General features: G+C 59.2%; 1 protein-coding gene across 2 annotated transcripts; it reads left to right on the top strand.

Annotated features, from left to right (window-relative positions):
* The first annotated feature begins 153 nt into the window (after window positions 1-153).
* Window positions 154-4,165, top strand: UTS2R (urotensin 2 receptor). 2 transcript variants are annotated; one of them, XM_029928712.1, is made up of 2 exons: window positions 154-292; window positions 2,475-4,165. In XM_029928712.1, exon 2 carries the CDS (start codon window positions 2,549-2,551, stop codon window positions 3,671-3,673), a length of 1,125 nt encoding a protein of 374 aa, XP_029784572.1. In that variant the 5' UTR covers window positions 154-292; window positions 2,475-2,548; the 3' UTR covers window positions 3,674-4,165. The 2 variants fall into 2 exon arrangements, with proteins under 2 accessions (XP_029784572.1, XP_029784573.1); XM_029928713.1 differs by lacking the exon at window positions 154-292 and adding an exon at window positions 878-954.
* The last annotated feature ends 10,440 nt before the right edge of the window (window positions 4,166-14,605 follow it).

The following is a 14,605-nucleotide window of genomic DNA, read 5'->3' as shown; positions in this document are numbered from 1 at the left end:
CCCGCACCGCCCCCTCCCTCCAGCACCGCCCCCCACACCGCCCCCTCCCTCCAGCGCCACCTCCATGCCCCCAAGCTCCCCGAAGCCGCCCCCCTCCTTCAAGCTCCCCCCTCGGCCCCGGGTTATTAATACCCGAGCCGCGCATTCTCAGCTGGCGGCGGGGCAGGTGGCGGCTACGACCTGGGTCCGCGCGGCTTTCCCGGTGGGACCTGGGGTCGGACGCCCCTCCGCCGATCCCGGGAGCTTGGTGACGTGCGCGGTGAGCCGGGACTCGGGGTGGACCCCACGCGTGGTGAGTTAGGAGCACGGTGCCCGCGCGAGTGCGATGCCCGGGCTGGGGGCGTGGGGGTGGCGGGAAGCAGGACAAGAGCGTCGAGGCGAAGGGGCGTCCAGGCGTCGGAGCGCCCTCCTGCCGGCCCTTCCATGCCTGGCGCGGGGTGCGAGCGCGGGGCCCACTTGGAAGCCGCAGGTGGGCAAGACGGGATCCGGGTGGGAAGTGGGCTTCACAAGCCTCCTAGTGGTCCCTCCCTCAAGGCCTGCAGCTCTCAGCAGGAGGGGGAGGGGGTGCCTGTCCCGGCACAAGACCAGAGGCTGGGCAGGTCCTCAGAGCACGCAGGGCTCTGCTCACTCAGGGTGGGACAGTCCAGACTCATCGTTGTTACTACCGCCGCTGGACGTGCAGAGGGAGAAAGCCTGAAGCCATTGTTAGCCCTGGGCACCGGGATATGGGGTAACAGTATCCGCCCACCTTGCAGTTAAATATCCCGCGTTTTTGTGTGTATGTGTGTGGTGTTTTTGTTTTGTTTTGTTTTTTTTGTGAGGCTAATCTTCATCCAGGAAGCACGGATCTTAAGTACACGTGTCAATGCCAGTGTGACCAGCACCCAGATCAGGACATAACATGCTCCAGCCCCGCCCCCCAAGGACTCCCTGGTGCCCCTACCACTTGACAGAGTAGGTAACCACTGCTCTGCCCGCCACTATCGCAGGCCATTTTGCCTGTGCGTGAACGTCCGTCAGGGCCCACCCGTAGCGGTGTTCCTTCTGTCCAGGTTCCTCACTCAGCGGACCACAGGCGCGTTTTATCCAAGTTACTGACGGGAGTGGTGCCTCCATCTACCTCATTGCTGCTGCACATTTTTAGGGAGCTGTCACAGTTTGTTTATCTACGCTTCTATTAATGGAAGTTTGGGCTGTTTCCAGCTCCTGGATATTAGAAATAAGCTGCTGTCAATATTCTCCTTCTTGTCTTTTTGTGGACAATTGCACTCAATTCTCCCGTGGGCAGACCGAGAGAGGGGCTGCTTGGGAAGAGGACATGTCCCACTTTCCTGATGGTGCCAGGTTACTTTCCAGAGGGGCTGCACCTTTCCATACTCCCACCAGCTCCTCCCGTCTGCCCAGACACCTGTATCTGTTTTCTGATCGTAGCCGTTGAGGTGGGCATGCCATGGTTTTGATCTGTGTTTCCCTGGTGGCTAATGATGTTGAGCATCTTTTATGTACTTCTGGGCCATTTGGAAATCCTCTTTTGAGAAGTTTCTGTTCAAATCTTCTCTTTTTCTCCCCCTCCAATGACTCCTCAGTATCAATTTGTAGTTCTATCATGTATTTTGGTTACTAGTTCTTTGTATTCTGAGAATCTTTTCCCAGTCCATGATTTACATTTTTACTCTCTCAGTGAAGGTCCTAATTTTAATGAGGTCCACCTGCTTGGTCTCTTGTTTTATTTCAAGAGCTTTCTGGTTTGTTTGGTTTTTTTTTAAGAAATCTTTGCCTGCCGATGGTCATGCAGGTATTCTGCATTTCTTCCAGAAGCTATCTTGGTTGATTCATTGATTAGTTTAACTATGATATGCAGGTCCACAATCCATCGAGAATTATTTTGTGTATGGCATCCATGAGGTAGGAATCAAGGCTCATTTCCCCTGTGTGGATAAAGAGAAATTATAAATGCTTCCCTTTGTTCGCCAGGGGGAATATTTTCCTATTTTAACTTTAAAATCAGTGAATATTACTTTAGTAATCTAAACACAACACATTTTTTTAAGGCGTGCAGGACAAATAAATTGGGAGAAAGGGCTGAGCTAAACACAGCCCGCTGCGGTGGAGACTCCTGGCTCCACCCACTGCTGGCCCCACCCCCTGGGGGGCCGCCCTGCCTTGGTCCGGTTTGCAGAAAAGACCGGGCAACCCCACAGCGCTTTGACTCAGGCTGAGGCTCAGGCTGGGGGCGCTGCGGAGCACGCACGAGAGACAGCTGGTCTGCGTGGTTTTCTGGTTCCCCAGGAAAGCTGGGAAAATGAGGCAGAGCAGTAGGGTTCTGAGCAGAGAGTCCCCAAAGGGGCATCGGGAGACGATGAACCTTGTCCCTCTTCAGGTCCCCGAGCCCGGTGGGGACTGTGCTCTCACACAACCTTCTGGAATGTGGAGGTTGCCTGAGCTGCATCTTTAATGAGCATCTTCTCCCACAGAACAAGCTTGTTGCCCACAGTTGCCCCCTCCCCGTCTAACGCAGCAGCACGCCCCGCACGGAGCCTGGCGTGAGATGGCGCTGAGCCCCCAGCCAGCGAGCAGCTTCCCCGAGCCATCTGCTGCCCCCAATGCATCCCTCAACAGCTCGTGGGCCAGCCCCACGGAGCCCAGCTCCCTGGAGGACCTGGTGGCCACGGGGGCCATCGGGGCGGTGCTCTTGGCCATGGGCGTGGTGGGTGTGGCCGGCAACGTGTACACACTGGTGGTCATGTGCCGCTTCCTGCATGCCTCGGCCTCCATGTACGTCTATGTCGTCAACCTGGCGCTGGCTGACCTACTCTACCTGTTCAGCATCCCCTTCATCGTGGCCACCTATGTCACCAAGGAGTGGCACTTCGGCGACATGGGCTGTCGAGTTCTCTTCAGCCTGGACTTCCTGACGATGCACGCCAGCATCTTCACCCTGACCGTCATGAGCAGCGAGCGCTACGCAGCAGTGCTGAGGCCCCTGGACACGGTGCAGCGCTCCAAGGGTTACCGCAAGGTCCTCGCCCTGGGCACGTGGCTGCTGGCGCTGCTGCTGACGCTGCCCATGATGCTGGCCATCCGACTGGTCCACAGGGGCCACAAGAGCCTCTGCCTCCCTGTGTGGGGCCCACGTGCCCACCGCGCCTACCTGACCCTGCTCTTCGGGACCAGCATCGTGGGGCCAGGCACGGTCATCGGGCTGCTGTATGTGCGCCTGGCGCGGGCCTACTGGCTGTCCCAGAGGGCCTCCTTGATGCAGACACGGCGGCTGCCCAACCCCAGGGTGCTCTACCTCATCCTGGGCATCGTGCTGCTCTTCTGGGCCTGCTTCCTGCCGTTCTGGCTGTGGCAGCTACTGGCCCAGTACCACGGGGCCCAGCCGCTCACGCCGCGCACTGCACGCATCATCAACTACTTGACCACCTGCCTCACCTATGGCAATAGCTGCGTCAACCCCTTCCTCTACACGCTGCTCACCAAGAACTACCGCGAGTACCGCCAGCGCTCGCTCCTCGCCAGGGGCGCCCGAGGGCCCACCGCTGCCGGCCACTCCCTGCTGTGCCGCGTCCGTTTCCAGCGCAGCTCCGGCCGCTCACTGTCCTCCAGCAGCCAGCAGGCCACCGAGACCATCACCCTGTCCCAGGCAGCCTCTAGAGTGGTCTGCGCCTGAGCGCCCCGAGGCCTCACATGAGCACCAGGGGTGAGAGGTGGCAGTGGCTTGTGTCCTGTAGGGAAAGGCCCCAGAATTCGGTCTGCCCCCTGGAGCCCCTCCTAGGCCCCCAAAGCCTCTGCCACTTAGTCTTCATCCAGAAAGTTCCCTGCTCTCCCTTCTCAGTTCAGCATTAGCAGCCCAGCCATCTCCCTGGTACCCAGACCGTCTAGGAGGGTGTGTGGGAGGGTCTGAGGGTCAGGCCCAGAACCAGATTCTGAAGACCACGGCCCACAGAGTCTTCACCACCCACAGCAGTAGACGTGAGCGCCTGGCCAGGGCCTGCTGGGACCTGTGGCAGGCATGTTCCTCTCCTGGCTGGGGTGTGCTCCCTGTGGCGCTGCTGTCCTGTGACCCATCCCTGTCCCTGTCCCTGTTCCTGACCCTCCCAGCTCCCATGTGGCTCCATTCTGCACAGTGTCAGCACTAGAACAATAAACCCTGAGCCCTGCACCCCTGTCCTGCCTCAGTGGTGGGGATGGGACGTGGCGGGGAGGGAAGCCCCTCAGGATGCCTCCCACAGCATGAGGAGGGCCTGTCAGTGTGGTCGGGGAAGGTGCATGTCTTCTTCGCTGGCGTCTGGTCCAGCTGCCCTGGCATGGTGGGCACGTGCCACCTAGCCTGAGCCGGGCCCCAGCCAGCCACAGGGTAGGAAAAGACCAGCCTGTGTTGCTCAGGGAGGAGGGGGCAGCGGGGGATGGCACTCCAGGGCAGGAACTGGGAGGTTCAGATCACACCCCCTTCCAGCATGCCTCGTGTGTGCAGTGTCTGAGCCTTCTGGGGACACTAGGGCCACCAGGCTCTGTCCAGAGAGAGCCCACAGGGAAGGGTTCTAGACCTGTCCCCACTCCCTACAGACTCCTACCCCACAGGCAGATCTCAGCCTCGGCTGAGTCAGACTCAGTACTATCCAGGCCACTCCTCCTCCCCTTCAAGACCCTGCTAGGACCCTAACATTGGGGAGGGGGACAGTTCCTGCCCCTGCAGGCAGTCCCTAAATGTGAGGTCTGGGGCCACTGGCCCCACTTTGGACTCCAAATGCTTTTGGAAGAGAATGGCCCTAAGTTTGCACCTTAACCAAGACCCCAGGTCTCTGCTTCTCCAATCCTGATTTTAGGGTGTGCCAAGAAACCCCCAGCCTTGGAGACCAGAGACCCATATACACAAAGTGTCCCTGCAGCCCCCATTCATCTACACATGAGAATGTTTTTTGCACTGTTTCTTGGAGCAATACTGAGGAAGTTTCAGTTTTGACCCCAAACTTAAGACCTGGATTGACACATGGACCTGAGTGTCTGGTACAGTGCTCCCAGGAGAGCTGGACATGGTTTCTAGGGACACAGAGGGAAGGGCAGGGGCAAAGGGCAGGCGAGGGACACCATGTCCCCATGAAGGGCTTGGGGGACACAGACGAGACCAGGGTCAGCAGTGTCCTGACCCCAATAGCCTTGCATGATGGGGGGGGGGGGTTATTCCGAGATTTGGTGGGGTGAGGCCACCAGCAGGCTGGGGGTTAGGCTTAGAAGCCCCTGATTCCAAGGTCAAGGGAGGCAGGGCAAGGGCAGTGGCCCAGGGCAGTGGGGTGGGGGGACAGCCAACAGGACAGTCCTCAAGTCTCAAGGCACGTCCTTGAGAGAGAGAGAGGGAGTGGGAGCCCGCAGGTCCTGGGAGACTTGAGCCTAGAGATTGACACACAGGTGTACACACACACACACACACACACACACACACACACACACACACAGAGGCACAGACGCTGGACAGGAGTTGCTGGGAGCTACCTCCAGGGAGCCCCAGGACAAGTGTGCCCCCTATCAGGGCTGAGTTGGGGCAGGCCAGACACGTGGGCCAGGTTCCTGCAGGCTGAGCTGGGGCCCAGGGGCCCTTGGGGAACACAGGATAGAGGTCCTGGCCCTGGAACTCCTGCCTGTGTGCCTGTCTCCCCTAGTCACTCGGAGCCAAGCCAGCCCTGCCAGCCTCACAGCATAGATCCCTGAGTACAGGCCTGCACGGGTCTGCTGCCCCAGGACAGCCTGTTCCACCCAGGCCTCCAAATCCCAGGATGCTGGGACCTCAGGTGACCCTAGCCTCCCCTGGGGCAAGATAGGCTCAGCAGAGCAGGCTCCCCTGAGGCGATGGGATCTGGGAGGGAGGGACTGCCTGGCCAAGGGCTGAAGCTTCAGGCGCAGAACAGGATGGCCAGACACTGCTAGCTTCACAGGCCTGGCACCCATGGGCTGAGGTCCGGTCAGAAATGAAATCAAGTGGGGCGCCTGGGTGGCTCAGTTGGTTAAGCGTCCGACATCAGCTCAGGTCATGATCTCACAGTTCATGGGTTCGAAGCCCGCATTGGGCTCTGTGCTGATAGCTCAGAGCCTAGAGCCTGCTTCGGATTCTGAATCTCTCTCTCTCTCTCTCTGACCCTCCCCTGCTCGCATTGTCTCTGTCTCAGAAATAAATGAAAACCATTAAAAAAAAAAAAAGAAACGAAATCAAGCTCCTGCCTCCCAGCAGGCCCCTTGCCCCCTCCCCAAGAGACCCCCACCCATGGTGTCCATTGATCCTCTCCCTGCAACGCTCTCCTTCAGCCCCCAGCACGGTACCCTGGCTGACCCCCTCCCCTCACCCCTGACCCCCACTGCCGCTCCCACCTCTGGACTCACCACTGCCGGATGCTCTGCTGGCCCTAGCCTCCCACTTCCCACCTGGCAGGCCACCCGTCCAGGGTGCTTCAGAGTTTAAAATATCACACATGGACACAGTTGACTCACAAACATGTGGACGCTCTCCTAACGTGCACTCGCCCCCACACTGCCACGTGGAGACCTCACAGGATCGCTGTGGCCTTGCTGTCCTCCCTGGGCCCCTGCCCCTCTCCCATCCCTCACCCCTGGCTCCCAGCACCCACTCAGTCAAGGCCAGGTGATTTATGGAGACCTCGTCTGGCTCAAGACCCATGGCCTGTCAGCACAGTGCCTGGCTTGATGGCTTTGCCAAGCCTCTCTGCATGCTTGAAGGCCAGGCTGGATTTGGCAGGGGGGTCCCCTGCCTGCCTTCCACCCCCCACCAGGGCCTCAAATCCCAGGCTGGGCCCCCAGGGCTCTGAGGCTGCTGAGGCTCCAGGCCTAATGAGCCAGGCCAGAGCTAGAGCTCGGGAGGGCTTGGCCCAGGGTGAACTGGACTGGGGAAGGTCCCAGGGTGTGGGGTCGCCCGGGGGTTGAGCACGTGGCAGCTAGAGCCGAGCTCTGACCTGTCCGGGCTGCACTGTTCAGGTACAGCTTTCTTGAGGCCCAGCTATGCACCATGACATCCACCAATTAAAGTGCAAGTAGTAATTTTGAGTCAATTTGCAGAGAGGTGCAACCATTACTCTATCCAATGTTAGGGCGTCCGTCTGTTAGGGTGGCCCAGGAACCAGCAGGACATACGGTATAAAGGGTTTCTTTCAGGGCACCTGGTTAGCGTCCAACTTGGGCTCAGGTCATGATCTCTCAGTTTGTAAGTTCAATCCCTGTGTCGGGCTCTGTGCTGACAGCTTGGAGCCTGGAACCTGCTTTAGATTCTATGTTTCCCTCTCTCTCTGCCTCTCCCCTGCTCATGCTCTGTCACTCTCTCCCTCTCTCAAAAAATAAAATAAACATTAAAAAACAAAAAAGGATTTCTTTTAAAGAACTGACTCATGCAATGAGGAGGGTGGCAAGTCCAAAATTCTCGGTGTGGGCCTGAGTTCAAGCTTGGGGTAGAATTCCTGCTTTTCTGGACAACCTCCACCCTTTGGCCGGAAGGCTTTGAAATGAATGCCTGAGGCCAGCCTGCCCGCCTTGCAGTCTCCTGGGCCCAGAGTTAGCTGGTTGTAGGTGTTGCAGCAGGGGGCAGCACCCCATCCCTTCTCAGAGCTGAGGACTCACTGCGGGGTCACCTGAGGGGACTGCGTCCTTTCAGGGGGTATTGGCAATTATCAGTTGGAACATGACACCTCCCCTTTCTTGGGGAGTTGACTCTAGAGAGAAGACTGCTGCTTCTGGGAACCTCCTGGGCAAGCCTCCTGCGTGGGCAGGGTGAGGCCCCGGCTCCTGGCCACCATGGCACGTCTCCCCACGAGGGTCCCTCAAGCAAGAGACACAGACACGGACGCAGGGAGGGAGTGGGGGCACAGGGCACCTGCCAGGGGGAGCAGAATGCCGCCAGCAGGGTCTGGACCCGAAGCCCTGAGCCCAGACGCCAAGCAGGGGCTTATGGTGCTAGAAGGGTGGGGCTCTGTCCCAGGAGCCACGGGCAAATCAGCTGGGGCTGCAAACTTGGCCACAGTCAGTGCAGCTTTTCTGCAGATGCCCGCGTGTACAGGAGCTTCTGGTCACACTTCAGACTGTCTGTCTCAGGGTCACAAGTGTCCCCAGAAAGCTCCAGACTTATCCAAGGACCAAAGCCCCAGAGAAGGCGAGACATGGACATGGGGAGACCACAGCACCAAAATGCTGTGATGACCAGGGAGACGTTCCACAGGGGCCAGGCCATCTCCTGTCCAGAGAGTGGGGTCTGGCTGGCCGCTGGAGGGGCCCAGACACCTTGGGGAATGGGACAGGAGGCCAACAAGGTCAGCTTGGGGTTGGGGGATCCTGGGAGTTGAGAGAGACCACAGGGGAACAGCTCTGAGGGGGTCCCCGGGAGCCAGCAGCCCAGGATGTTCCAGGTGCAGCTGAGACAGCGTCTAGGAGCCACAGCCTCCATCCCCTGGGCGGCACCAGCGCACCGGGGCGGGCGGGTCCGGCTTATCTAGGCCAGAAACCCCAGCCTGGGTGATCAGTTGTCCTGGTGTGCCCAGCACAGAGGAATGTCAGGGCTCCTGGTAATAAGACCCAGGCCCCACTGGGGATTGGCCCCCACCTGCTGTCAGGGAAGATGTGGTGGGTGGCAGCCACCTCCTTGGACAGCTGTGGAGCCAGGGAATGACTCCCAGCTGCCCACAGAGAGCAGGGAGCCCACAGAGAGAGACCAGGGGCCAAAGAGAGAGCAGGGGCCCGAAGAGAGAGAGCAGGGGGCCCGCAGAAAGAGCAGGGGCCTGCATAGAGAGAGCAGGGGCCCATAGAGAGAGCAGGGGTCTGCAGAGAGAACAGGGGCCCACAGAGAGAGCAGGGGCCCACAGAGAGAGCAGGGGATCGAAGAGAGAGAACAGGGGGTCGAAGAGAGAAAACGGGGTCGAAGGGAGAGCAGGGGGCCCACAGAGAAAGCAAGGGCTGGCAGAGAAAGAGTAGGGGCCCAAAGAGAGAGAGCAGGGAGCCCGCAGAGACCCTGAGCGGTTGCCTGGCTTCCCTGACGGAGCAAGAGGATCTATAACGACAGAGGTAGGCTGGACTCCCACAGACCCTCTGGCCCTGTGGTCCCTGGGAGAAGTAGGGCCCTGAGGGGCCAGGTTTGTATCCTGATGCCTCCTGCAGCCCTTCCACCTGCAGTTCTGACCCCTGACCCATGGCTGCTGAGTGTCCCCTGAGCCTCACAGCCTTGGTCCTACCTCCACCTTGTTCGCCCCCAGCACCTCACAGACAGCAGCCCGCCCACACCAGCACCCTGGGGCAGTGTGGATGCCCCTGGAGCCAGCCGCAGGGAAGAAAGCCAGGAGCAGGGATGCCTCCACCTGCCCAATAACTGCCAGAGCCTGAGTGGCCTCACCCTCCCTGTCTTCATCCTGTCACTGTCCCTCAATGATCCAGCATCCCAGTGTCCTTCCCCTGTGGCCAGAGCCCCCAGGGCCCCGACAGCCTGTGCTCATCCCTGGGGTTAGAGGAAGCCGGTTCCATGGACGGAGCAGGGACCCATCCAAGCTGTGCATGGAGCCACTTCACACAAAACCAGGGTGGGGGGAGGGAGGGGCACAGGCCCTCTATGTCAGGGTCAAGGTCCACCCTGGATACATCAGACCAAACCAAGCTCCTGAAGCCTGGAGGCCTCGCCTAGGGCGACCTACTTCCTGGGCAGTAGGGCCGGGGTGGGGGTGGGGTCAGGAAAAAAGGAAGAGGAGGGAGGGAGGAGAAAGGGAGCGGAGGAGGAGTGGCTCTGAGGCCTCAGCACTGGCTGCCATGAGCCGAGAGGACCCCCCTGTCTGGGCCCAGCCCTGGTCTCCAGAGCAGGGGTGCCAGCAGTGGAGACAGGAGGGTTGTTGAACTGTCTGCACATGAAGACTGAGGGACACTCAGGGTGATGACGAGGTCCCTGGGCACTTAAATGCTGTCCAACACCTTGACCTGCAGATGAAGAAGCAAACCACCAAGGTCAGCCCGGGCCCATGGCAACATCGAGTTTACTGCTCGTGACGGCTCTCCAAGCACTATTGCCCTGGCTCCAGTCACCTCACTGCTGCCCAGGCCAGTCCCAGCCCGCTGTCCGTCACGGGGTGCTTTGGGCTGCTCCTGGGCCTCTACAAGTTTCCAGGACAGTTTGCAGTGTTGGTTTCCTTGTGTGTGTGCTGATCCCTCCCACCTGCCGCAATACCCCATCCTGGAGGCAGAGCTCAGGGTGTCTGTGCCCCGGGGCAACGAGGTTTGGGACGGAACCGGAAAAACACCCCTCTGCAGCTCACCTAGAACCTGATGACAGCAGTCAGGAAGGCGGAGAAAAAACGCATCAGTATGATTTCCTCCAAGCCATTAAAATGTCCCCTGAGGCTGTAACCACTCCAAGGGGGTGGCCTGGGCTCAGAAATGAAAAAGCCCAGAGTTCAGGGTCACCCAGGAAACGAGGCATCCAGCACAGGATGGAGGTAAAGTCCCCCTGGGAGAACGTGGGCTGGGGGCCCAAGGAAGGCAAATCCAGGTGGAATTTTCTGTGCAAATGTGAATCATAAAAGCATTTTAAAATGGAGAGGAAAAATACTGGGAATATATTTCTAGAGTGAGGAATGGGAAGGCTTTTGTAAGCATGTAGACCCAGAACCCTCAAGGAAAAGTTAGATGGATTCAATTACATGGGTCATTTAAAATCCTGATGCAGAAAAATATATCTAAGGGGTAAGCAGTAATGATATCCTCAAGCACAAAGTTGGCATGACTCATCACAAGGCAGGTAGGCGTTTGTAACTCAGGCTCTGGTAACCCCACCTCCAGGATTTATCCTAAATCACAGGGTCAGATGTGAATAAAGATGCTCATTTCAGCATTGCTTTACAAGTTAAAGACGCTGTGTAATGTTCCACAGTTTTGAATAAATGATGACATGGTGTTGAGGAGAGGAGGCTGTGCTCTCAAAGAACAGCAATGACACCACTGAGCAGACCGAAGGCAGGACCTCGGGAAAAAAGTGGGTAAAATTGCATAACGGAATCCTAGGTCTTAGTTCTAATAAACAAGAGCGTGTGTGTGGATGTGTGTGCACATGTGTGCACATTAGCATAAAATCTTGACAGAGATGCTTGAAAATACCAACAGTGTCATCCCATGATGTAGGACAGGGACCCAAACGTGCTGCGGGAACCGGCGGCTGAGCGGCACCACCTCTGTCCTGATGGGGCCCGGCTGCCCCAGAGCTGCAGAACCCCCTGCACTGGGCCCTGGAAGCCTTGTCCTCGCCCTCATTTTCACAGGTTTTGCTGCTTCTGGGACTTCTCACTGATGAGATCTGTCAGCTGGCCGTCTTGTGTCAGGTTTCTGGGTTTCCATGCCGTGGTCATCACTACTTTCAGTCAGTGAGGAGCACTGTGATGGAGGGACCGCCATCTGTCACCTACAGCTGGACTTGTGCGTCCAGTCTCGGCCATGACACCTGTCACCTACAGGTGGACTCAAATCCTCTCCCTCAGATTGAATGTTTCATGAATTTGGACTTTGGTCTTCAGGACTGGCTTGAACCTGGGGTAAGGGGGAGGGGGCTGGGACGGGAGAGGACTTTGTAGGTGGGGGCGTGAGCAGTGGAACAATGATGGGCTGGGATTTGGTGCTCATTAGGAGAGGGGTCGAATATCAGGCCTCAGGGGTCTTCCCTGCCCTGCCTCATCCCCTGGCACCCCCTCTCCAAGTCTTCCACCCTCAGACCTCCTCAGCTCTTGGAAAAAATACAGGGAGGGGACAGAATCCCAGGCAGGCTGTGGGACCCTGCAAACAGGACCGTGGAGGGTCTGGCACCCAGTGAGGAATGAATGAAAGAGTAAACTGTGTTCCTTGACTGGGGACCCACTACCCTTCCTTATTTCTTCTGTCTTCCAGGAGGTGGTGGAGGGGGCTGGAGGGAGATGGGGAAGAAACCAGAAGCCGGAAGATTTCACAACCAGAGTCTTCCCTTCCCAGGAGGCGGCGGGCAGGCGTCTGGGCTCCGGAGCCCAGTGGGGATGATGGGTTTACCAGGCACAGGCACATTCCTGCCTCTTGGTCTCCAGACGGCTTGGGCTTGGCAGATGCTGGCTGCCGATCACCTCCGTGGCCTGGCCACGGGGACTGGAGGGGGGTTTTCAGGTGCTCTCAGCCCCCCAGAGGGTGGCTGGCAGGAGTCCTGCCCTGCCACCTCACAAGGGTCCCAGGGCAAGGGCAGGAAGAGCCCAGCCTGGCCCAGGGAGAGTCACCCACGGACTCTATGTCACCGGGAGGCACGCCCAGGGCTGCTGCACTTTGGAGGTTATCAATCAACAAGAAACACACACTTCAGAGTGCCCTGTATTCCTAATCTTTCCATTAACTCATTCTTTGGGAAGCGAGCTGCACCTAAACCAGCAGATACCACTGTTCACCTGCCTGGGCAGCTCTCAGCTGCTGGAGACCGTGCTCACCAGACGGGCCCTCGCAGAGTGGGGGAGCGGCAGCGTCAGTGCCAGTGCTCGTGGGGTGCTGTGTGGGGCCCCGTCCGGGAGGGCATCCTGAGCGGTTCTGCAGAGGCTGAACACACCCGATTCAACACCTGTGCACACCCAGCTGACAGCTGTTCCTCATCTATGTCACGTAAAGGGCCAGCCTTGGGGGACAGGATGCTGGGACTCCTTTGGCCCCTAGAGAGAGCACCCAGAGAGCACCCCCAGCTGTGGGGCTGCTGTGCCCCAATCCCCACCAGGCACGAGAAGGGGAGGAGCATGTGGCTAGCAGAAGCTGGGAACCCCCACCCCATGCAGGGGGAGGCAGATGTGGCCAGAGTCCAGCCCGGGCCTCCAACACCCACAAACCACCAAACCAGGAATCCAGGAGCGCCAGTGCCAGGGCACATTTTTCCATCAGAATTCCAGACAGATGACACTCTAGCAGGAAGCAAGGCTGCCAGCAGCCCACAGCCAGGAGCTCCAGACTTGCTTCTTCCAGGCTGGCTGGTGCCCAGCCCCATGCTGGGAGGGAGGGGGGCAGTCCTCCCAGAACCCACCGAGGCCCCATAGGGGAGCCCCATGCCCTGAGCTTCCCAGGCCAGGACCCCAGGCTCACAGCTCCGATCTGCCTCCCCACCCCCCAGGATGGCCTAAGGAGCCCCTGGCCAGCAGCCGGCCCCACCCTGCCCTCCCTCCACGTGTGCATTTCCTGGTCCCCACGGCCCCCTTGGCAAGCACACCACTGCTCCCCTCTTTCATGAAGTTCTTCCTCCTTCATACCTGGACGTGGGGGTTGCCAGGCCACATGGGGCCCCAGGTGGGGATTGGGGGCAGGTACTCAGCCATCTTTGTCCTCTGTCGGCCTCAGGCCCCCTGCAGCGTCTCACCCCAAAGCTATGTGTTAGCATGAAATCCCAAGGCTGCCATGAGCCAAGAGGCTTGGGGCTGAGTGAGGGCTGGGCCTGGGGCCTGACAGGGGAGGGTGTCTGGGTTTCTGTACTCTGCCTACCCTCCCTCCCCCTTCCTGTTCTGCACCCTCCCTCCCCCAGCTCACAGCCATTGGACAGAACAGAGGTGGACAGCTTGTGCCCACCGCATGCCAGTTTGGGCAGTAGGCGGCTGGCAGCCACAAACCTTCCAGACGGTCAGGAGGAGGCCCTGGGGTTGGTGACTTTAGGGGTGAGGAGAAGTGCTGGACATGCGCATGTGTGCCCTCGTTTTGGGCAGCACAGGGCTGGGTGGCTGAGCAGACAGTGAGGTTGGGGTACCAGCTGGGGTCTCATAGCTGGGTCCTGACCCAGCTGAGGGGTCTGTGCCCCAAGGCGCCTGAACAGTGTGTCTGGGCGATGACCCACGCACCTTGGACATGAGGCCTCGGTGCTGGTTCATGGACAGCCAAGCCCACCCCCACCTACACTGGCCCCACAGAGGCAGGCACAGAAAGGCCCACTGCCCTGCTTCTGCCAGCCCCTGGCAGCCTCACAGGTAAGGACGGTCTTGGCTGTGTGGTTGGGGTCTGTTCTGGGGGCTGGGGACCCGGGAAGCGTGGGCAGTTGTAAACATGTGGCCAACTTTTTCCTGGGGACAAAGCCTTGGTCCAGTAACCCACCCTAGGCACGTGGAAACCCCGGGTGGCACCTATCCTCACCCTCATGGGAATGTTCCAGGAATGCCACCCCCCTCACGTCTGTCTTCTCTATCGAGGGGCACAAGAGGAGACAGGCAATGCCCTCAGGCCTCGGAAACCCAGAGAGCTCAAGCGGGGCAATGGCTGGCTGTGTGACTGCAGCAAGGTCACAAGCCCCCGCCTCGTGGGTCTGCGGGGATGGGGATGGCACCCGCGATGCCCACAGTGAGGCCTCCTTAGGATGAGGCACTGCCTGCACCCCCAGCTCTGTTTGTGTCTGCTTGGCCTCCAAGGTGTGGACCCAGAGGAACGTCGAGGCAGGGCTGCAGATCTGTGGGGGGACGGGGTCTGGTCACGGGCTGCGGACCCTCCCCCACCACTCTGCGGGCCCCCCACACAGCAGGTGGGGGTGAGGTGGGGAGCGTGGCAGGTGGGAGGCTGGGCTGGTGAACAGGAGCCTGCGGAGCGCCTCCCAGGGAGGAGCTACCTGGATTCA

This window comes from Suricata suricatta, chromosome 17, assembly GCF_006229205.1.
Source record: "Suricata suricatta isolate VVHF042 chromosome 17, meerkat_22Aug2017_6uvM2_HiC, whole genome shotgun sequence".
Lineage (NCBI taxonomy): Eukaryota > Metazoa > Chordata > Mammalia > Carnivora > Herpestidae > Suricata > Suricata suricatta.
Note: the sequence above shows the minus strand (reverse complement) of the source record. Positions and strands in the feature narration are given on the sequence as shown.

Excerpts from the sequence above, each read along its gene's own strand:
- UTS2R (XM_029928712.1), top strand. The coding sequence starts at position 2,549 with ATGGCGCTGAGCCCCCAGCCAGCGAGCAGCTTCCCCGAGCCATCTGCT.